General features: G+C 40.9%; 1 protein-coding gene across 4 annotated transcripts in view; it reads left to right on the plus strand.

Annotated features, from left to right (window-relative positions):
• Positions 1–3,584: 3,584 nt before the first annotated feature.
• Positions 3,585–23,960, plus strand: part of PREX2 (phosphatidylinositol-3,4,5-trisphosphate dependent Rac exchange factor 2) — a 177,790-nt gene continuing 157,414 nt past the window's right edge. For 2 of the 4 annotated variants that reach the window (XM_065053725.1, XM_065053728.1), the window contains exons 1-2: positions 3,585–3,756; positions 3,848–4,070. In XM_065053725.1, coding sequence (XP_064909797.1) covers positions 3,930–4,070 — 141 coding nt within the window. In that variant the 5' untranslated portion in view covers positions 3,585–3,756; positions 3,848–3,929. The other 2 variants (XM_065053726.1, XM_065053729.1) reach the window with 2 other exon arrangements.

Here is a 23,960-nt window from a genome sequence, read left to right on the forward strand (position 1 = left end):
CTACCATCGGTCATGTGTAAGGGTTTTAATACCTGGAAACTTCCTCCAGATCATCACATAGGACCATTGTTGGAGCGAATAAAGGATTCAGCATTCCAATTCAATGAGAATCACGCAAAGCCATTTATTACAGAAACAAGCCTCCTTATATATGCAGTTATTTCCTGATCACGTGTCCATGCTCCAAGTGTGCGCTAATTGATTGGATATCATCTATGTTCACGAACTGTCCATGTGCCTGAGTCTCACTGCTGATAGGTCTGTTGATTTACGTTGTGTAGTTGCTAAACTGTTTTACTTCCACAGCAGATCTTCTTTTCAGCTTTCCAGGGTGACCTTGAAATTCCTTTGGGCCTGGCTAGTTCAATAACAGATCTCCATCTAATAGAAACCCATCCACAGACCATGAAGGTAATTAAGGGAATTAAGGGATCTCGCATAGGAGGAGAGGCTGAGAGAGATGGGATTGTTCATCCTGGAGAGGAGGAGGTTCATGGCAAAATCAATATCTCTTGATAGGAGGCAGTGAAGGAGGAGGAGTCAGGCTCTTCTCAGTAGTGCCTGCTGACAGGACAAGAGGCAGTAGGCACAAATTGAAAACCATGAAACTATTTGAACACAAGAGAAGACTATAGAACACTGGTCAAACGCTGACACAGATTTCCCAGAAAGCCTGTGGAATCTCCATCTGTGGAGATACTCAAAACTTGGCTGGACAACCTTTCCTGTTGTCCTGGGAGCCTTCTGTAGGTGACTCTGCTTGAGCAGGGGGATTGGACTAGATAATCTTGAGAAGTCCCATCCATCCTCAGTTATGTAATTTTGTGAATAGGCCTAAAGTTGTGTGGTACCTTTTTTTTTTTTTTTTTTCAACAGGACTTTTTAAATAGAGTTCAAATCTGGTCATCACGTACCCTTGGACCAAAATAGCTCTTGTTGCATTCTGGAGGTATAGCATTCCCATGGGAACAATCTGATTTTGGCAGTTTCTCCAAACCTGTGGCTTCCCCATAGGGAGCAAGAATTGCTGTCTTTCACATGCTAGCATAATCAATATACTGTCTTAAATAACTTGTTTCTATGTTTAAGACAAGTGGTGTTATCTAGTAGTCAGGTTCCTTGATACATCACAGTGTAAAATCTGCTCTTCGGTTGCTCAAAATATTTTGTTCAGGCTGAAACTTTTCATCATGTGTATTTGCTCTACCTTTCTTTTTATCCCTTTTTCCCCCAATTTTGGTGTAGTGAAAACTACAATTGGACCTATTCAACTTTTTCCTGAAACTAGGGGAAAAGAGTAATTTGCACTTCTGTTTAGTATACTACTTTAAGCAGGTTGTCAGGAAAATTGGCTAAGCTTGTGTGCACGTGTGTTTTCTGCAGATTGTGTCTGATATTCAGAAATACTTTTCCTATCACTGCACATCTGCTGTGGGCTTTGCTGGGTTCAGTGGCCTTAAATGAGTCATAAAAAAAACCCCCCAAAACACCCGAACAAAACTACGTCATCAGTAATACTTTTGCTGGCCCAAATAGCTGGAGCTGCCTGGGTGAATGAAGGAGCATGGATCAGCTGTGTGACGGCAGCAGGAGTGTAAACTGGGACAGGGATCACTTTGGCTTTAAGGTCTCCTGGCAATGAGATGACAAACATGAAGGAATTCTTACCACTATAGATGATGGGGAAGAAAAAGGCAGTAGGCTGCTGGTCCTGCCTCTTTCAGCCTTCACCTTGGTCTGTGAGTGTGCACGTGGGTTGTAACAACTAATGGCATGTGGTTGAAGCCAAGAGCAAAGGGGAATGAACAAAATCAGAAATTGTAGTGGTCCCTTATTTCTCCTCTCCTAAAAGAAAGAGGGTGCTTGCTGACAGGAGATTAAACTAGTTTGAGGCATCTGGCTATGACTGCTGGAGAAAGGGCACCCACATGAATTCAGGAGTGAGAAAGCAAGTGTGGTGTTCTACTCCAGTGGTTTCAGATGCTTTTGCTGGTTATCACTTGAGAAAACTTCAGCATGGGGTTCAGTGGATCACTCTTTGTCTTTTCACCACAGCATCAGTCTTCTTGGTGCTAGTGCAAGCAAGTGTGAAGCACTTAATCTCCTCCGTAAGATCAGGGCAGATGCCATAGAGCTTTGGGACTTTGGTTCTGTGCCTCGCTGGTGAAGTCCACCTGAGAGGGTGAAAACATTTTGAGCTCATCATCAGACACACTGTCTATTTTAGACAGGTCTCCTATGGAAACAAGTTTCAATGATTGAACGGTGTTGGCTTTTCTGCCTCTGTCTTCAACACATCAGCCTATTTGAACCGGATTTGGCAGGGGAGTAAGGTCCTTAAAAGCATGAATTTCTGATTTTCATGAAAACCAGTGTCTGTTTTGGAATGCCCATTGAGCACTAGTGTCCCACCGAAGAAAGTGCTACATTGGGGTCAGTATGCAAGTTTGCAGGCTAGTCTGCACATGCAGAAATGGCCAAGCAGGACACATGTAGTGGAGCCAGTGCCAGCAACTGCTGCTTCTTGACTAGGTTTTATGCAAGGGAGCGTGTGTACTTAGGAACGGGAGGATGCAGGGAAGTAGGACACATTCAAAGAAACAGCCTTTTCTATTTCTGCTCTTTGAGAAGCATCTTGTGGGAGCTGTATTCTCTATTTCCCAAAAGGTGTCTGAGGCAAATAGCCAGATGATGTCTAGTTACCAGAACACAAATATCTCTGCTTATGCTCTCCTAGTAAGGACTCTTCTCGCTGCCTCAGCTTGTACTGTGGCTGTAGAAGAGTTTTACACCCTGGTTTTCATTTTAGTCCTTCTTCTTAGGATGTTGCAGGTTTAGAAAGATACTTTGATATGGAATCTTGAAGATTTGGATTTTCTTTCCAGTCATGGATTGGAGAGCTAGGCAGAGAAACCTGCAGCTTTCAACAGTGGTCTCAAAATACACATGGAAGTGCCCTGACGTATTTGAGTCTTCAAGAAATCGGTTCCTTCTGTATAAAGTAGCGACATACCTTTTGCTAACTGTTTGAAAAGGGTACTGAATTACTTTTTACTCTTTTAATGTATTGTGCAAATCTAAACTTCCACTGCAGACAGGAAAACAGTATAACCTGAGGATTTTACAGCACTTTGTTTCAATAAACAAATACTCCTCCTGTCTCAGAGGAACTTTCCTGTACCTGTTGCAAAGTGTACTTTTTATACCTGCTTAGCTCTGTGTGTTTACTCAGAAGGGTATTGAAGCACGTGTTTGTAAATACACATCAGTTACGATATACATTGTAATATACATCTCGTGGGAAGGTGTGGAAGGGGTAGTTGAAACGGTTCTTTTGCTGATGATTAAACCAAAACAAAAACAACTGCTGATTCCCCGGCCAGCCAACTTACTGGGACATTTTTATAATTCTTGTGCTCTGTTGTTGGAGATCTCCAATTAGCCTCAAACTGGAGCTCGCAGCTTGTGTGTGAAACAGGCAGCTGCTGGCACGCAATCCTCCCTGAAGTTGTTTCCTTTCCTTTTTCCTGAGATTTAGCGAAGGGGGGGAAGGGGTTGGAGTCACATGGATACAAAGCTTTTGATTAATGTCCAAGTCTGTGCTGCCGCGGAGGCTTTCCAACCTCTCAGCTAACAGGGCGAGCTGGGAACCAGTGACCGCTCGTTTCCTTCAGGCTGTGTCCCCTTCCTGACGGGAAAGCAGCGCGGACAGGGCTGGCTCCTCGCCTCCGGACCTCGGGCCGCTGCCGGAGCTGGGTGAGAAGGGGCTGAGGCTGCTGCGCCACTTGGGGACCGGCCGCAGCCCGGCCCCGCTATGTAACTTAGCGGGGTCTTTTGTTGTCCGCAGCGCAGTGCCGGGGCGTTCGGGCAGCGCTGCCTGCAGCCGGGAAAGGCGCCGGGCTGGGAGCACCGCTCCCCATCGCTGCACCATGACCGAGGAAAGCAAAGGGGAAGGCAAGGGGGAAAGCGGGAAGGACTTGGAGAAGCAGCTTCGCCTGCGTGTCTGCGTCCTCAACGAGCTGCTCAAGACCGAGCGGGACTACGTGGGAACGCTGGAGTTCCTGGTGTCGGTGAGCGGAGCGGAGAGGGGGCTTTCCCTCGCCCCACGGCCCCGTGGGGCCGCGCTTGCCCCCGGGAAAGGCGGCGCCCACGGCGGGGAGCGGGCGGGCTGCGGCGGGACCCGCCGCCGGGAGAGGCTTGTCCGTCCCCAGCTCTGCGGGGCGGCCGCTTGGAAGGGAGGGAGAGGAACAGGTTTTGAGATGGCTGGGGAGAGGGGTCGTGTGTTCCACCAGCCCAGGTGCTCTCCTGGGAGAGCCTGATCTCACTTGTCCGGGCACGGAGGCTGAAGGGATAGTGTGTTTGGGTTCAGGTCTGCCGGGGGTGTGGGGGCTCGTGTTCATGGCAGGGCGCCGCAGCCCCCTTACTGGGGGTAGTCCTTGAAGCAGAGCGGTGCGGGGGGCGAGGAGGAGGCCGGAGGGGGTGCTGGAGTGCAGCAGCTGCTTGGCATTAAAGCCACATGGGGCATTCCCTCCCGTCTTGTGATGCAGGGTCAGCTGGGAAGGTAACGCGTTCTGGTGAGAGCTGAGTTGCAGCAGTTTTAGCATCTTTCTACATCTGTCTGTCAGTGTTGATAGGATTATTTGTGCCAGGTAATACTCTAGTCAGAAAGGCAGGAGTTTTCACTTTCTCAAAAAAAAGAAGTGACATAGTATTACAGAAATGCTGGCAGGGTTTCATTTGTGCATGGTCGTGGTAGCATCCCTTTAGAACCCTGTTGAGATAACTATGTCTAAATCAGCTGCTTGAGGTTGAGAAAGGTTTCACAGTAGCCCCCTCAAACTTTTCTCTCCTCTGTCTCACTGAAGAGGGGGAATCCTTCGGACTGCAAACTTCCTGCTTTGCTGCCTTGAGATCTGTGAACTTTCTGCTTATTATCATGAAAGAGGACATTCTCAACTTGGCTGTGACAGGGAGAATAAAAGCACAGACACTGGAGTGAAATAAGATCTACAGAGTAGCTTATTTTCTCCATATGTTTGTCCTCAGCAGAACCATGAAAATGGTAAATGATCCAATGTGTTTTCTATTTAAAAAAAAAAAAAGTTTTAATATGTACATTTGAGAAAGTGGCCACGCGATTATGTTTTACTTGCTTCCATTTAACCATCAGATTTTACCAGTTGTAAAAAAATACCTATCCTAAGGGAATGCTCTTCAATATTTTATCTTAAGCCCCAAGTTTGGTGTATGTCAGAGTCTTAGATCATTTCAGAAAATTCAAAGATTTGTAATATCTTTAATTTTGGATTCAACAGTTTAAGGCATAACAGATACTGGTGTTCAAGCAGTAAGTGCTCAGCTCCTTCTGAAGAGCAGACTCTGTACATATTTGAAGTTGCATCCGTATAATGAATTTAGGGATAAGTCTTTTTGCAGTTTTGATCAAGATGATCTAAATAATGTGGAGAAAGGGAGGAGGGCTGGTGTTAAATACCTGATTCTGTGTGAACTTTTGCATATTCATGGTTGTGAACAGGGTTCAAGTGATGGTTCAGAGAAGTCAATCCTTCCCAGGGAAATGTCGTGCATTTTAACTGTACCTCAGCCTTGGTTTGAGGAAACAGCTCCTGAGCTTTCTTTTGGTCTGCCCACTTGGACTGCTGTTGAGAGCAGCCGTGATGGTGGATTTCTGAGGGCCAGTGGACTAGGGCCAGTACGGACACCATCATATTTATTTTATATAAGCCATTAAAGCCATCATTGGACTTTTTCTTATGGTTACTTCTTGGTCCAGAGGCTAGATCCTCTCATTTAGGTGTCCTAGGCTTATGGTTCCCTTTCTTTTTCTTAAAACCATTGTCAGACCTAGGACCACCTCTTCTGAGACACAAACACTGTCCCAGGTTATTTTGATTCACCTCATGAGGTGGTCTTGGACACAGAGCCTGGGTTCCTTTAGGGTATCTGTGAACTGGAAGGTTTTCTGTAGGAGCACATCCAGCTGCTAATGAGTGTGCAGTTCCTAGGAGTAGAGTAGAGCTAGTCTGAAGTGACTCCACCACCCACAACAGTGTGGGATCTTAGTGTTGACTGTTTCTCTGCCCAACCCCTGTCCTGTTTTCCAGGACATCTTGTTAAAGTGGAGGCAGCCCGAGGGGTTGAAGTTCCATTGAAAGTTAAAAGAGTTAGGCTTCCAGGTCGCCTCAATGCCATCAGTGGAGCCCATTGTGGTAGAAACTGTGTTTCATTTATGACTGAGAAGCTGAAGTCGTTTATAGTCTTCATAACAGTTCATACGGAGCACCTGCAGTTTTCACTGTAGGTAATAGGAACAGAGTATTCACTTAGATAAGTGAAAAAACCGCTGGTTTCAGGGTTAGAGCCTATTTCTTCTGTGGGGTTACAGAATGTAATCTTTTATGATGTGTATGGTTCATATGTAAAATTATGTTAGCACTTGCATAGTAGTGGTGGGCAAGAGAGTGAACTCTTCACCGATTTGGACTGCAGTTTCCACTTTGTGGAAATTTACATGCCCCGTTGAGGAGGCATGTAGATTAAGGACCAGAAAAATTCAGTTTCCTTGAATCAGTTGTTCTTGTGTGGGAAAGTGGGATTTGTGTGGAAGCATGGTGTTCATCATACACATGATTTTCCTGAGTACTTCATAAGATCTTGTGACGTGAATTGGTAACATGCGCAACCGCTTTGGCTGAGGAAAAGTTACATGGTTGCAATGGGCAGTATGTAACACAGACAGGAGTGGAAATGAAGTGTAACCCTGATTTTTGAGTGGTGGGAGGAGGAGACCCCTGTCATGTTGGGGAAATGGGGCTTTGCCAGGTACGGCTTGGGGCCTCCTGGAGAATCAAGAGATCGTGATGAGGCAGTGACTTTGCTGGTGTCTATCAACATGGAAAATGCTTTGGTTTCCCTGCACTGGAAACATGTATGTTATATGTTAGGTGTATTCAGATTCTTCAGTTTATATTGGAATTAAAGAGCGTGTCACTGAGGACAGATTTCTGGTTGGTTATTAAAAGTAGTTTTGTTCCTCTACTCTGTGATTCGTCATCATCCAGTTACCGTCAGTGTGGAAAGCAGTTTGGTTTGTGTTCTCTGTCAAAAGTCTACAAGGCTTTTAAGTGCAAAGCAGAAGATTTAATATATTCTTTGTTTTATTAGGTGGATGTAGCTGAGTAGTTAGCCCACATGAAGTTCGTTCACCTCTTCTTTTTGGCTTTAGGCCGTGTAGATAACAGTGTATTGTTTTTAATCTGTGCTCATCACAGATCAAATCTGAGTGGAAAGGTCTGGTTGTATTAATATTATTCTTTCTGATCTCCTGAATCTTCAGTAGTAAACTGTAGTTGCACAGTATGTTGAGACATCAGTAATACTGAGCAATAACAACTTTGGGCCCATTTGATTGAGGTATGTAAACATATATGAGGTAGATAAACTTGAATCCACCAGTAGTCCCAGCAATGTTGGAGGGAGGAGCCGTGCACAGGAAATTATGGAGAAAGGCTTAAACTTTTCCTTCAGACATTTCACGATAACATTTGGAGTGTCATTGCAACACCAGAGCTTTTCTTCTTGTTAGCATTTAACATTTCTTAAAGAAACATTATGAAGGAGGAATTTACCCAAGGTGCTAAAGCGTCTTTGAAAACTGTGTCTACAGATGGAGTTTATAATGAGCTGCAATATGAGGTTTCTGTTATAAATTATTGATACTTTAATGGCTAAATTAGCAATTGGGATTTTTCTGCTGCTGAGTGACCTCTCTGGTGATTATATAATCTTCCTATGGCAAAATCTTTGTCTTCCAATGAAAGAGAAGCTGTACTTGCAGGGATAAAGGAGAATCTTGAGAATTAATTAATTAATCAGTTTATTGATGGATTAACCAAAATGCACTTTCTGGAGAAAAAGCAACAATTAGTGGATACTCTGTCTAAAATAATTACGTTATCCAACTGAATCATTACTATTGCCTTGAGTGTTCATGGTAAAGACGCTTTTAAAAAACATTTTGTGACTTTATAAATATGTGCCCTATCTATTTCATTCTTTACAGCAAACGAGTGTTTATATTTCATATACTCTGTGTAAACATAATGAAAATTTCCTACTTTGCTCTGTAAGCACAGTTACCTAACTAGAGTAAAACTACATAAACTTTTCCAAGATTCTCATTGGTCCATGATTTTATGCTGGGTAATATACTTGACTTTTTAATAAATGTTTTAAAAAATAAGTTTTGTTTAATTCATTGCATAAATCAGAATGTTCACCTGAACCCTCAACATAGCAGTAGTAAAGAGACCAGTAAAACTGAAGGTAAAAGTTGCTGAGAAATTAAAAAGCATTTAATAGTAAAGATTTGCTAAAAAGTGAATGGCTTAATTTGTCACGTTGTAACTTAGGGTAAGGCTTAGTTTTTATGATTGTGCTTTACGCTGACTGGCCAGTAAAGGTAAAGCAGACTATGAAAAACTTTTAGAATGTAGGTACACCGCAGGGAAATAGGCTAGGCACAATAGTAGGTAAATGTATAATTTTTTTTCTTTTTTTTTAAGGGGGGAAGGAAATTTTATTTTGGAATACAATTGGAAATTTAGTAGATCTGCTACACTTGGTACTTCAGGGGATATCCATGGAAGTAGAGTTTATTTTTCTATGACAGGGATTGTTTTTCTGGTGCTGTTTTTGTGTTCTGACAAATTTGACGTTGATGGGAATAGAAGCAGATGTTAGCACTTGTGTAAGCCTTCCAAAACCCCATGGCCTCAGCTGGGGTGACTGGTTAGATCCTGAAGCAGCTGGGGAGGAGAAAAAAAAGCTAGGTTATTATGTAGACTGTAGTGTGGTTTGCAGAGTCTTGTCTGTGAATATATATACGTTTCTGCCAGTTAACTCTCAAATCTGAGTTTGATTCCATTAGATCCCACTGCACTATCTTCTCCCCTCTCTTCTGCTTACACTGGAGTGCAACAAGGGTTCGTTTTCTTTAAATGTGTGGCTTGTTAAGGGAAGCAGAATCCTTGCTTTTCAGTGGGCATAAAGAGATTGTTGTTTATAGGTTTTGTTGTCCAGCTTCCTCAGAGGCTGTGTGGCTCCTCAGGATTGGGATTTCCCTGTTGCACTGAGCCTTTCCTCTCTCCTGGCTCGGTAGATATTTCTCTGATTGTTGAGCAGCCTAATTAGTTGGATGAGTGATTAATAGTAATTGAGACTCCAGGTAAACTTTAGTCAAATTCAGTGTTGCTAACCCTGACCAGCAATGAAGTATTTGTGTCCTGAATTGAAACTCCTCAAATGGCTATGTTAGATGATGAAATTAGGTTTTGGGCCTTTCACAAAAGAGACACTTTTAAATTACCTTTTATGGCTGATACAGTAACAACATGTGTGTGTTGTTTTTTTGTGTGTGTGTGTATATATCACAGAATCATAGAATATCTCAGGTTGGACTGTATCCATAAGCATCATTGAGTCCAACTCCCTAAGTATCTTACATGTGTATCTCAATTACAGTAATGATTGGTGACTTCATAATGGTTTGCATAATTGCATTTATATTTTATTAAAGGGATTTAAATGAATGGAAGGGAAGGGTTTTAGCTGGCTGCATTTTTTGATAAGGTTATGTGATTTCCTTTCTTTCAGGAAAAGAAAAACAACATTCTATGGCTGCTTCATCAGAAAAAGTCAAAAGGAAGTGCAGACACAATTACCATAGAAAGTCAATATCTTTTCCATTCACTTCCATTTTCTGATGTTTTTAACTTGCTTAAGCGTTACCAAAAAAATGTGAATGTGGTATTCTATTCTTCTTTGACTTTGCTTGGCTGTATCAATGGCACCACCTGTGGCCTTTATCAAAGTAAGGGTAACTGCTTAAAAGCTGTTTATTTTTTTGTAAGCCCCACCCCCAAGTCTGAATGCTTGCTTTATGGACTGGATTAGCAAGAAAGCTCATTCGCATCTCTACTAACTAGAGCACAGAGTTCATGCAAGATATGGGGGTGGCCAAAAGCAGAATATTTCAGACGAATTTTCAAGCACAGTCTTATCTTATATGGAGTGTAGGGTCTTATGCTGCACTATGTTGTAGACAGATGTTTCATACTTTTAATGGATTTTCTCTTATGTTCTCAGATGCACTTAGACTATATTGTGAAAAGCTGCTCTTTAAGAAGAAGGTGGTTTGTTTAGCTGGTCAGTGAAAAGTCTAAATACTGGAAGGAGAAATCTTTGTTTCATACCATTTAAGAAACTTCTGTTCCTAAGACTTATTGTAGGCTAAGGCATACTGAAGGCCATTATATGCTTAAGGGTGTTGTACAGCTTCTTGATTGTGATTCATCATATTTGCAGTGTTCCAGGTATTCCTGTGCCCTGCCTTATGGCTCAGTCCTAACTCTCCTGCCACGTATATTTCATAAGTTCATAGTATGAGCTGCTGATTTAGAGTAGACTATTTAGAGGGGACCATCAGTCAATACATCCAGACTTAAGTTGCTCCATGGAGCCTAACACTGTTGAATAGTATGCTGTTTGCAGTGATTTCAGATATTTATGGAGGCATATTTTTCATCCCTCTTCCATAATAATTTTTGTCACCATTCTACAACACCAAGCGCTTTGAAACGATACATTCCAGGGTTGGTTTTTATTTTTTTGGTAGGGCTAGCAGGAAGAACAATTTTGTCAAAGAAGATGAAGTCAAAGTTAGTAACAGTATTATGCTATAGGAGGAACTGAGTTCTTCACATTGGAAACCAAAAGGAACTGTATTTTGGCCAAAATAAACAAATTCAAACTGGCTATAGTTGACCTAAGATGCTGGTAGAGGCAACTTGCCAGTCTGTAGAAGGGTATAACCTTGTCTGTACGTTAAGTGTATGTGCCGATGTTTGAAAGGGATTGGATTACCCAATAATTTAGATTAATAATTAGAATAAGTTTGGCTCTACCTTTTAATACAAGTAACTTTGTATACTTATGAACTTATGTATATTCTTTTTCAGGAATTAACTACTTTTGCTTTAATTCTCAACTCTATGCATAATGGTTCAGTTCTGTTTTTAACTGACCGGGATTATCACTCTCTTTGGTGAACAGATTGTGATTTGGTGTGGAACTCGAGATGGCTTAGGGACAGGCTATTTAGGAGGAAAATAAAGACATGCAAGAACGGAGATAGTAAAGTCAAAGCTCCCCTGGCATTGAAATTAGGGATGAGAAGCGCAACAAAAATAACTTCACTAAGTACCTGGGTAGTAAAGAGAAGGCTAAGGAAAATGTGTGCCTATTGCTTGGTGGGGCAGGGAGCCTTGTGAAAAGGGGACACAGAAAAGGCTGAGGTACTCCACGCCTTTTCTGCTAGAGTTTTCACTGACAAGCGTTTTCCTTGGGCCTCTTGAAGCTTACTTGCAGATTTTGTGAGACTGTGTCATTGCCAACAGTGAATGAAAGCACGAAGTACTTAAGGCAGTTGGATATACGCAAGTATGAGATCAGATGGGATGCATGTGAGGAAGCTGGCCAGTGGCAATGTGAGGCCTGTCTGTCATCTTTGAGTGGTCATGGTGATTGTGGGAAGTTCCTGATGACTAGGAAAACACAGATGCCAAACTTAGCTTCAGCAGGTCAAGGAAGAGGATTTCCAGTTCTTAGAGAGGTGATGCAGTGAATCATCTTCAAAATTGTTGCCCTGCAACTGGTGGAAAAGAAAGTGATTGGAAGCCACCTCTGGGGATTTATCGAGGGTGAATCATGCCTGATCAACCTGTTTGCCTCCTATAAGGAGATGACTGGCTCAGTGAACTCGGTGAGAGCTGTGGATATTGTTTACCTTGATTTAACAAAAGCCTTTGACATGAGTCCTGCATCGTATCCTTAAATCCAGATCTCACCAATTTGGACTGAATAAATAGACAATAATATGGATAGGAAACTGGTGGAACTGTTAGACTCAAGGGACAACTGTCAGCTTTGCAAAGTACAAGTGCTAGCCAGTTATCAGTGGTGTCCATCAAGAACCAATTCTGTATCTTGTCTTCAGTAATGATGGTGGAATAGGAAGCTGCACTTTCAGCAGTCAGAGGGATCTGAACAGGCTGCAGTACTCATAGTCCTTGTCATCAGCATCGTGAAGTTTGGTGAAGGCAAACATGGAGCATCTGGGATGGAATAATGCTGTGCACCAGGATGGGCTGGGGACTGGGAAGTGGCTTTGCAGAAAGGGCTCTGGGAGTGGTAGTGGACAAGAACTGAAACATGAATCAGTATTGCACCCTTGCAGTGCAGAAAACAATCAGCATCCCAAGTCATTTTGGCAAGGGTGTCACCAGTATTCCACAGTTGTGAGACCTTTGTGACTCAAATTTTGAGCTCCCTACTTCAAGAAATAAATTCAGCTACTGAAGCAAGTCTAGTGGAGGGTGAGCAAGGTGAGGAGGGGCCTAGAGCATATTACCTGCAAAGAGAGGCTGGCAGAACAAGGCTTCTTCAACCTTGAGGAGGCTCAGTGGAATTTTTTTTGTTGTCTGGAACTCCCTAGTGGATGGATATAGAGCACGTGGAGCCACACTCCTCACAGAGGTGCATAGTGGAAGAAGGACAGGTACTGGAGAACAGGAAGTTCCAACTCAGTCTGTGGGGAAAAATATATTTTACCATGAGGATGGTCAAAAACTGGAACAAGTTGCCCAGAGACTGTGGAATATTTATATTTTGTTCAAAGCTCAACTGGGCAATACTGGGAAACCTGTTGAGTTGACACTGTTTCGCTCAAGTGCTTGAGCTAGATGACTTCTACAGATCCCTTCCAACTGCATGACACATCAATTTTTCAGTTTACTGATATGGGAAGAAAAGGTAGGCTGTCTTGGAATTTCAGCTCTGTAGGAGAACACATTTTCCAGGGTTGCACTTCTACTTTGTTTCCTCTGTCCTCTGCAATTGCCACGCAAATGGCCAGGCTATACTGTTCAGCAAACAAATATTCAACATCCAAGAGGAAACACAGATATACAGATTTTTTTTTTTTTTTCCCACTGTATTATATTTGGTTAAGAAACATAATCTGGTGGTTTTTGTAATATTTTCTATTTGGAGATCTCTCAGTGCCTTGCTGTAATTAATAAATCAAATCTGAGTAGTTCTACAATGGGAAATGTAGAGACAGATCTTGATTTTTGCATCTCAGTGGAAGTTTGTGACAGAGCCAGAAATATAATCTGATGTCTTGATTTTTAATTTGATACTCTGTCAGCAAAGCCGTCCTTTCCCTTTATATATAATTGATGCTAGAAGAATGGGTGTCTACTTAAAATGTCTGGGAAACTGCAAGGATAATTCTTCAAAGCCAACTTCATTTTGTGCAAGAGTTTCTGCTCCTATGATTCTCTCATAGACTGTCCACAGCTGAATTTATCTAGTTGTAGGGACAGAACTGAGGTATTAAGGGCCGACACTTATTTTACTTCCCGTGAAACCTCCTGATTCTCCTTAGGGCTTTTGGCAGCCTGACTGCCAAGTCATCTGGCATACCTCATGGGCTCTCTATGCTTTTCAAGTTCAAGGCTGGAGAGCATTTTCATGGAAGAGAATGGGTGGCAGAAACAGCTAGAACTGAAGAGTGGTAGAGAGAACAGTAATATGATGGGTGGCTTTCTTTATTTCAATGTCATTTGTGTGATGCAGGCCTCCTGAAAAATGGGTAATATTATGCTGAATGGAGCAGAGTAAATGATCCACTCCTTGACTTTCCTTGGGAAGTTTTATATGCATTCTTGCTTTAAAATGAAATCTGGCTGTAGTTGCTGATACTTGCACCTGAAGTTGATATGTTTGCTTTCTAAATACAGTTTTGCCTATTATAAAAGCTAGATCAAGTGACAGGTGAATTTACATTAAATCAGATTTTTCTAAGTTACCCTGTGTAATAGACTGGTAATTTCTCAGACTGTTTAAATTGAGTCGTTCCTAGAGTGAGGGATAGATGTGTTCTCACATGTTGACTGAGCAATCCCAGCCTCCTTATGCCTGAATCAAACACTCCGTGACAGAGGAGCATCAGTGGAGACAGAGGGCTCTTAGATAAGTCTTGGACAATAACTTGGATATCTGTGTTTAGGAACATGTTATAGGTGGTCTGCATAGGAATGTGGCAGTGTATTGGAGAGCCAAATTTCTTGAGATGTGTGCATGGTGTCTTCTGTAATATTTAAAGGTGAGGTGTTAAGAGCTTCATGAGGGATATAAATCATTGAAATAGCATAGTTTAGGCCAGAGCAATCAGCTAGCAGGCTGAATTTAAAAGGAGAAAGAAGCTGCCAACATAGAGAATATCTAGACCAGGCGGGGCTATCCACGAGATTTATGCAGTTAATCCTCGTTGTAGCTGGTTAGGTATGAGCTGGGCCATGGGAAATGCTCTGTACTTGGGACTTCAGCCTCTTGGTAGATAATAAGGATGTTTTTATTTGCATCGCAAAAAGTAATTGAGAAAATACAGATAGGTAGTGGCTGGTCAGAGCTTATAGGCTGGCCAGGTCTGTGTGGCTGAGGGACAGTGAGTAGTGTCATGTACTTGACAGCATGACAAACAAATCTGAAGGTAACACTTTGAATATATGTGTGGTTGTGACCTCTGAGTCCCCAGCTGAAACGGCTGGGCATATTTCAGGAGCTCTAAGTCAGAAAGGCTAAACTCCAAGAGAGTTTTCTCACTTGGGCTGGGATTGTTTTTATACGTGTCGTCCAGTTTTTTGAAAAGCCTAATTTTTTAGCCTTGCTAACTTGATGAAGCTGTGCTTACAGAAAGCCTTCAGAGATGTGTGTCTTGGGGCTTGTGTAGGACGAGTTTGCCGACAAGCCGTGCAGGGCGGATTGGTAGCCAGGTATCTGTTTTGTAAAGACTACGTTGTGATGGGCACAAACTGATGAAGTAGACAAGATACTTTGAGTCATATCCAGTGGCAGACCCTGAATCATCTATATTTGTGTCCTCACTGCCCCTCGCCCCCCAAAGCATGATAGTTCAAAACATGATGAATATGTATCTAAAACAAAGCTGTTTTTTTGTTATTAATCAGCTAAAAATTCCAGATTGCAAACTAAATTAAATACTGATTACTACGTAACACCATGAAAGTGGAGCAACCCCTGAAATAATTCATTAGTTTGTATTTTCTTTAACAAAAGATACCATAAAAATCATCAACTTCCCATTTTTTTCTTACTGAAATAAGCGAAAAGTTCTAGATACAAAATAGAAGAATGCTAAGGAAGATTTCTCTTCCTTGGCCCTTAATACACTTTCAGAATATTCTTGGGTTCCTTTCTAAACTTAACTGGACATGTTTTTAATCCCTACTGTAACATTAAAAAAAAAAAAAAGAGTACTAAAAGCACAAAGCTATAAAGTTGGAATGATGTACTGTATAACAAAAATTATTGATCTCTGGGATTTTATGAATTTATGTAACAAGACTGGAAAATCACTTCATTTTATTGCGTAGTATGTGCTAAGTTACCTTACCCAAGAAATTAAAGCATATGGTGTATCCAGATGCGCCAAAGAAATAGCACATGATGGATGCTTTGAGACAACATCCCTGGATTCTGTAGTGTGAGCGCAGTGAAGGAGGTTTGCTTTAAGAGTCATGGAGGCATTTGAGACTTAAACAGATGCAGTGTATAAGATGTTTAAAAAGATACCAACGCATTATAAGGTAGAGGCACGGGAAAGTGTCACATTAGTATTTTATCAATTTTAGTCAATTCGTATTTTATCAATTCTAAAATGTTAATTGTTGATTAGTTCCTATTTGTCCTTTTATTGTCTGGTGGGGAGTTACTTTGCAGGAGCCATCTAAAGCAGGAGACAGTAAATACATTCTGTTTCATAGAATGCCTTTGTAAAAATGGGCACTGTAAATTTATGATAGCTGCTTCCTTCCTTCCAGTTTCTGCTGCTTTTTGTTCTGAAAGCTTATAAAATACCAGTTTATCGTATACTACAAGTTCATTTTTAAGACGTAAAATGAGAGATGTTGCAGTGAACCTGTGAATTGCTGTGATAGATTTACTAACAGGTCTATCACGGTATCATTGATCATCACGCTTGGTTTGGTTCTTAATCTTTTGCACAGCAGTTTTCCGAGGGTAAAAATTAACCCCCCCAATGTGTGTAAAAGATGTTTGAGGTACTGAATTATGTTTTTTATTGTACCAAAAGATGTTAAAGAATTCTGCTTATCCTTCTTTTGCAAAGTGTACTTAGCACCTTACTTAGACCCTGCTTTCCTCTCTTAGTTTACCTTTTAATACTGAAAGTGGTATTAGGTTGATGCAAAAGTAATTGCAGTTTTTGCATTGTTGAAATTTGCTATTTGATATTTAAATACATTCTTAAATAAATGTGGTTATGTTATATATCATTTTAATGCACTTTTCTTGCTTTATGTTTTTGTGCTACTGATTACTTGCTGTTTATATTTATTTTAGACTATGGAAATGATGTTAGACAAAAAGCAAATTCGAGCAATTTTCTTAGTCAAGTCCAAAATGGGTTGTAAAGCAGTGAAGACAACTCGCAATCTCAATCATGCATTTGGCCCAGGAACTGCTGACGAACATACAGTGCAATGGTGAATCAAGAAGTTTCATGAAGGAGATGAGAACCTTGAAGAAGAGAAACATAGTGGTGGGCCATCAGAAGTTGACAATGACCAACTGAGAGCGATTGTCAAAGCTGATCCTCTTACAACCACATAAGTTGCTGAAGAACTCAATGTCAACCATCCTATGGTCATTCAGCATTTGAAGCAAATTGGAAAGGTGAAAAAGCTCGATGAGCCTTATGAGCTGACCGAAAGTCAAAAAACTCATCATTTTGAAGTCTTGTCTTCTTCTACACAACAGTAAACCATTTCTCAATGGGATTGTGATGTGCAATGAAAAGTGGATTTTATATGACAACTGGTGATGACCAGCTCAGTGGCTGCGCAGAGAAGAACCTCCAAATTGCTTCCCAAAGCCAAATGTGCACCAAAAAAAAGTCATGGTCACTGTTTGGTGGTCTGCTGCTGATCCGATCCCCTACAGTTTTCTGAATCCTGGTGAAACCACGACATCTGAGAAGTATGCTCAGCAAGTCGATGAAATGCACCAAAATCTGCAATGCCTGCACCTGGCATTGGTCAAAGGAAAGGTCCCAATTCTTCTCCAAGACGACACCCAGCTTCTCATTGCACAGCCAACACTTCAAGAGATGAACAAATTGGGCTCTGAAGTTTTGCCTTATGTGCCATATTCACCTGACCTCTCACCAACTGACTACCACTTCATCAAGGATCTCGACAACTTTTTGCAGAGGAAATGCTTCCACAACCAGCAGGATGCAGAAAATACTTTCCAAGAGTTGGTCGCATCCCAAAGCATGGATTTTTACGCTACCGGAATAAACAAACTTATTTCTTGTTGGCAAAAATGTGTTGATTGTAACAGTTCCTATTTTGATAAAGATGTGTTTGAACCTAGTTATAATGATTTAAAATTCACAGTCTGAAACTGCAATTACTTTTTCACCAACCAGTCTATTTTTAGAGGTTGGGGAAGATGCTTGAAGTATGAGTTGCAGCTGCTGTTTGCTTCTTCTCACCATTCTGTTTTGCAGCGTGAAACAGTGTGTGGGGAAAAAGGTGTGGAAAGAGTACTCGGTGAAGGATATCAGTAGTCAGCAACACTAATTAATATGAAGAATGAGAAGTGTGAGATTTCTGGAGAAACTATGCTCTGGAAATAGGAGGGTGAGAATATTGGAATTGAAGAAAAAAATGCGTGAACGGTAGAAAAGGAAGAGGGAATGGTTAAAGGTTCTTTGAAAAATGAGAAAGCACACAAAAGACCCCTTTGAAACATGTCAAGTATGTGATGAGATTTCCTGGTATTGTATTTGTGTTAAGAGGACAGGCACCACTGGCTTTTGCAGTGTTAAATTAGGTGCCACTTGTGGTCCCAGAAGTTAACTCTATTGTTGGGTGGTTGAAGTGAGTGTGGCTGCAATAAGGTGGTAGAAATGCAGTTGCTTAGGCATCTTCAAATGCAGTCAGCGTGAGGTGTGAAAATACCATCTTTGCCTTTGGTTCTTGTGTGTTTATTTTCATTTGTTTTACAATAAAATAGTAAGTTTCAATAATTATCCAGAGATAATTGACAATTTTGTCATTAAAGAGAGCAAAACATTAGCTGTCTTTAGCTGATCTCAAGCTTACCAGTAAAAGAGACCTCCGAGTTTTCAAGTGAAATTACTGATTTAACATTTTGAAAGTGATAGGTTTTAGATTGCCTCATAATGTTGGAAATATTTTTGGCAGATTTGAGATCTTCCTGTGAGTTAGAATTACATAGGACACTTTTTAAATAGAAGGATATTTTCTGCTGTTTTCTCTAAGTAGGGAGGTCTGTTTTCTAGTAAGATGTTGGTTCTGTAGTTAGTTACACAAGACAACACATAACTACCATTAATAATAATATTGCAATTAATGAATGGAAATAAAAAAAATAATTGGATGTATTTACGACATTTAAATATCTTGTAATATACCTGGAAGCATTATTTATGTGGGCAGGGGCAGGAGAGTAAAGACCTGATAGCAATAACTTTTATTTTTGTTTACTTTAAGGTTACTCCTCATTCATTTTCTCTTTGACACTGCGTGAGACTCTGTTTATTAAGAATAATGCCTGGAAGTTGGCAGTTATATTCTCTACGAGTGTGTTAATTTCTTCCCATATGCTGTGAGGTTGTCCTTACAGGAAATAAAGGGACTTTTTCCCATGTTTAGCTATACTGAACTGTTACAATAGTCAGGCCAGACAGAAACAATGGGAAGGAAAGTTTCCTGTTTTCTGCAGATATCGAAGAGGTCTTTGGCCCCAAGGAAGCTAAAGCTTTCTTCAGTCTGAATGCACAAAGAACTGGTTTTCATTAACGTGTGGTGTTGCGGTCATCTCCATTGAAGACCCATGCTTTGCTCTCTTTAACTTTTCACAGGCATTTTACTGTCTGTTCTATCTGTCTTGATTACATTTCAGTATTTGCATTTAGAAATAGTAAATTACAACAGGAAAAGCTTAAAGTGGCTACCACAGGTGCTGTCAAATCTCGACCTTCTGTACAAAGGCTTTTCGAATCACTATATAAATAGGTTTCTACTTCAGTAGACTGTCATATACAGATGTTTCTAGCCCACTGTTCCTAGCATGTCTATAATTCTAATTCACACACATCCCAAAATATTACATGGATTGTAAAGCCATGGTGAGTCATTACCAGACCTCATATATAAGTATAGTTGTTTATCACATTTCATTAGAGAAACATATTGCTAAAACAAATATTAAGCCTTTGATTTTCTCCCTTTATTTTATGTCTGTTTAATATTATACACATATTTTCTTTTCTGGAAGCTTGTCTTTTTTTTCTTCCTTTGTTTAAAAAAAAAAGCTTTGTCCATGGACTTTAATAACATCTCATTTTAATTCAGGTCCCATCTTTTGAATCCACGGGAAGAGTGTGTTATATTATAATTTTTCTCTTTTTGATTGAAAGTGTACAATAAAATTGTTCAGAAAGCACTATAGACTAATTGTAACTAATCTACTTGAGCTTGAGAGCTAAAGGTAGTACTTCAAAATATTTAAGGGCTGCAGCCAATATTGGGAGCATGTTCCCTGATAAATGATGTAAGGAGATTTCAAAATCCTTCTGAAATCCCGAGGTGATTCCTCTGGATGGGCACGTCCATAGCAGCCATCAACCTGCCATTGCTTGTCCTTAAGCCTCTGGGTTTCTATAGCTGTATGTGCATAGGTTGTGTCCAGGGTATGAAGAGGGAAAAATCAGCTTTCCACGTGAATCTGTTCTTTCTAGGGGATGATTAATATCATGAGGGGAAAAAAAGAATAGTTAACATAAATGATGATGTAGCCTGATGGTATGTCCAGGCTAAAACAAAGGGCTGAGGAACCAGACTGCTGGCTGAATTTCAGATTCTTTTCAGATCTCCAGCGCTTCTGGTGCAGAGTGAAGGAGTTCGTCTGCCAGCACTCGTGCTGCTCCCACCTGCTCACGTGGGGACAGGACTTGGGCAAAGTGCTTCATCTCAGCCTCTCTGTGTACCTGCGCTTGATCATTTTATCGCTTTTGTAATGTTTTTTTAATTACCACTGTTCAGGACTTTGCCACCTGACCTTGGGAAATTGGATACTGCTGCTCTGATTTTTTAATTAAAAAGCTTGTGTCAAGTTTTTCTCTCAATGAGAAAGAATGGCTTTGGTGGTAAGTACTTTGATAATGGAAGAATGAAAATACGTCTTGATTGCCCTATAAACAAGTTTTTGCACAATAAACTTCTAAATTTGTATGCTCATACTTATGATTGTCCTGTTAATTGAAAATTACAGGAAAACAAACTTACCTTAAATTCTGGAGGGAGGTGGGGGACCAGCTGTTGGTCCCAGTCTGTCTAATACCAGTTTTATTTCCAGGTTCTTTTTAGATAGAGGTGGACAAAGCAATGCTAAATCAGAATAATAAAGGAGTTATGGTTTTGTAATATTAAGATGATGTATATATGTAGATATGGATGGACATCTGTCCTAAACCTGAGGCATCTACTAGAGATGCCTATTTTAAGAGTTGTTTATCTGGTAGTTAATGGGGGAAAAGAAAATACTTCAAGGACTGATTCAGAGCACCCTTGTTAGGAGGCTTTCTGTCTCTTTTTCCCTCAGTTACCATATTAAGTCAAATACCCTTCCTAAATGCTGGCCAGTAGATTTTTTCCTTTTGTGATCCCTTTATTGATGTTACATTGGCAGCCAAGGTTTCCATCAGATTTTTCTATACATTTCCAGCTGTAGATTTCCCTTGGAAATTGTTCTTATGCTGGAAAGATTTCCTTTATACATGTTCCATTTTTTTTACTTTCAGTCTTTTTTGTCTGTCCCTAATGTGGATAAAAGATGACAGTTTGTGTCACCTCTCTTTGGTAACCACAAAAATGAATTTGTTGAGTGACCATGAATAAAATATTTAAGTTTCCAGAAGTGCAGTTAGTGTCTGTGTTTCCAAAGGCTTTTACAGGAGCTACTGTATGTACTTGTAGCACAAAAAACCCCTAAGAAGTTAACATTATCCTGGAACTCTAGTGTCATAATGGAAGTGCTTTGTCTTAGTTTAAATAAATATTTACTTTGAAAGTCCAAATTTACATTAACCAAAAAGACTGTTAATGTGTATTGTAGATTGTGTATTCTGATAGTAGTGCTGGATAACACATAATGGATAAGCATTCTCAAAATGCCATGGTTATTCTGAGGTTTGCTTGTTATTTATGGTACATTCAGGCTTTCATTATTTGGAAGAGCTGGAACTCAAACCGCTGTTGCAGTCAGCGGTGCCACTTCTTGCTGCGGGTGGGTACTCTGATGACTGCCATCTGCAGTCAATGCTGAATGAAATACGGGGAGGACCAGAGACAGAGACCAAATGCTTCAGCAGCTGCGAGCCCTGCCAATAACGAGTTGCAAAAGGAGAGACTTGAGTGTCTGGAATTTTACTTTCTTAGCTCAGGCATTTTGATAAGTACGGGTAACTTTAATTTTGAATGTCCACCGATGAACGCTGGAAGCTTTTTACGGATCTCCAGGATTTGGTTAGGGGAACAGAATGAAGGGTAAATTTAGCTGTCTCCTAGTGATGTGTCTGAAATATTGAACCTCTGGCTACTTTTGTGAAAGGTAGACTGGCCTGCTGTAGTGCAAGAAAACATGATGAGAGCAGCTGATCTGCTGTCCTGTTGAACAGGATCACTGGTATGAGAGAATAGCCATTGATACTGCTGGGGGAAAGAGCAGCAGGCTTTGGGAACCTCAGTGAGATAACTGTTCTGGAAATGGATAAAGGAGAGGGCTGGTTAATTCAAAGGTAGTGCATGGAACATGTAACAATGGGATGACAGAAGACACACTTCAGTTGTTAACAGTTTACGAACTGGTGCCTTTCAGTGATATATATGTGCTCGAGATTAGCAAAAGGTAGCTAGATAGTGCTTTATTCATTTATTTTTTTTTTTAAATGATCTCATGTAGTATTTAATGTTTTTAAGGTGAAAAGAGTTATTTAAACATTTTTCATATTTTAATAATTTTAAAGTATAGAGAAAATATGATGGTACTGACTTCGTACAGCACACTGAGTGCTAACTTCATTCTGCATGTATTTAAGCACTTGGCAAAAATGAAAGGCATATCTTTATTGTTTTATGGCCAAGTCAGTAAAGCACACTACATTTGCTTTTAATAAAAAGATAAGATGCAAGAACAGAGCTCTGCATGTGTTTGGTCAGGAAACTGGCACCTTGATATTTTGTAGAACTTAAACATAGAGGAGAGGGAGGCACATGGAGGGTGGGATGGGGTTATTTTCCTAATGTTGGAGAATTGGCTTTTACTCTTGTGTGCGGATCCAGTCAGTTCAACGAAGTGAAAAGCTCTGAAGTGCTTGGTGGAGGCTAATTGGAAGCCTCCACTGTCGCTGCCCACAGAATCTGTTTGCACTCGATGTTCTTGGCGTCCTGCACACCACTGCACTGATTTCACTCTTCATCTGCCGTCTCTCTACAGCCACTGAGCCTATTCTAGTCCAGAGACACTGGCCTGGGCAGGATTTTCCAAGCACTTATGTCTCTGATAGCCCGGACCCTTTCAGTACCCAACCTTAAAGCTGGGTTGGGAAAGACTTTGTGCCTCTTCTCCCACTCAATGAATGCGTAGATTAATGCAGGATCAGGGAGAAGGAGCACAAAAGGAGAGATCAACAGAATTATGAGCTGGGAGTGGAAATGGTGAGCAAGGCAAGACAGGCAGGAAAAGCTAAAAGTTGTAAGCAGAAATTAATACATGAGAACACTTGAGTGCACTCAGCATAGAGAACTTGGACTGAAAAGCTGGGTTCCTAGGTCTTCCTGCTTGTTCCTTCGCTGTTTAGAAATGGTTGTGAAACACTAGGAAAGTGCAGCTTCTTGCTCTGGGAAACTCTGAGGATTACATAATGTATTATTATTACCCGTTAGTCTGCTGAAGCAGTAGAGACTTCTGCTCCAAATGTAAAGGCTAATGACTTATGCAGAGGTATGTATCAGTTTACATGGCAGAACATATGTTTTTCAGCTTAGAAATACTCAAACAATTAGTAGATGTTAGCATACTTCATTGCTCACGTCAAGTGAGTTGGACAGAGAGGAGCAGGACATGATCAGTCTTCATTGCAGTGCCAGTGGTTGGAGTTGGTTGAAGTTCTGTGAACCCTGTTGCTCTTCCTCTTGGTTGTTTTCACTGTCATCGTATAAACAATCTTTTTTTTTTTTTTACATATAAGATCAAGTTGGTGTTGTAGATAAAGACATAATTTTTGCAACAGTGGTATGACATTGGGGACAACTAGGCCAGTCTCTGCTCTTTCGGTTAGCCAAAAATTAATCCTGACTCTGCTTCCTGCCATGATCATATCTTTGCTTGACCAATCCCAATTTTTTGCAACAGCCAGGGAATATGTTTCATTGAGGATCTGTCATGTAACATGGAACGGGAATGTTGACAGTAGAAGTCCATTGTTTTTACAGTGAATCCTCTGGTATGAAATCTTCCTCTGAAGACAGTTTTGAGTCCTGTCCCTCAACATCTGACAAAGTATAATAATACCTCATGCTTCACCAGCAGTTTTGGTGTCTGATGTATCTTTGACAGGGGACAAAGAGATGCCAAGTGTGTTGGATGGAGAGAGGTGCTGAGGAAGCTGCCTCTGGACTATTACTGGTCCTGTGCTTGGAGAAGATTTCTCATGTGTGGTGGAGATAAGTGACCTTCCTCGC

Source organism: Columba livia, chromosome 2 (genome assembly GCF_036013475.1).
Source record: "Columba livia isolate bColLiv1 breed racing homer chromosome 2, bColLiv1.pat.W.v2, whole genome shotgun sequence".
NCBI lineage: Eukaryota > Metazoa > Chordata > Aves > Columbiformes > Columbidae > Columba > Columba livia.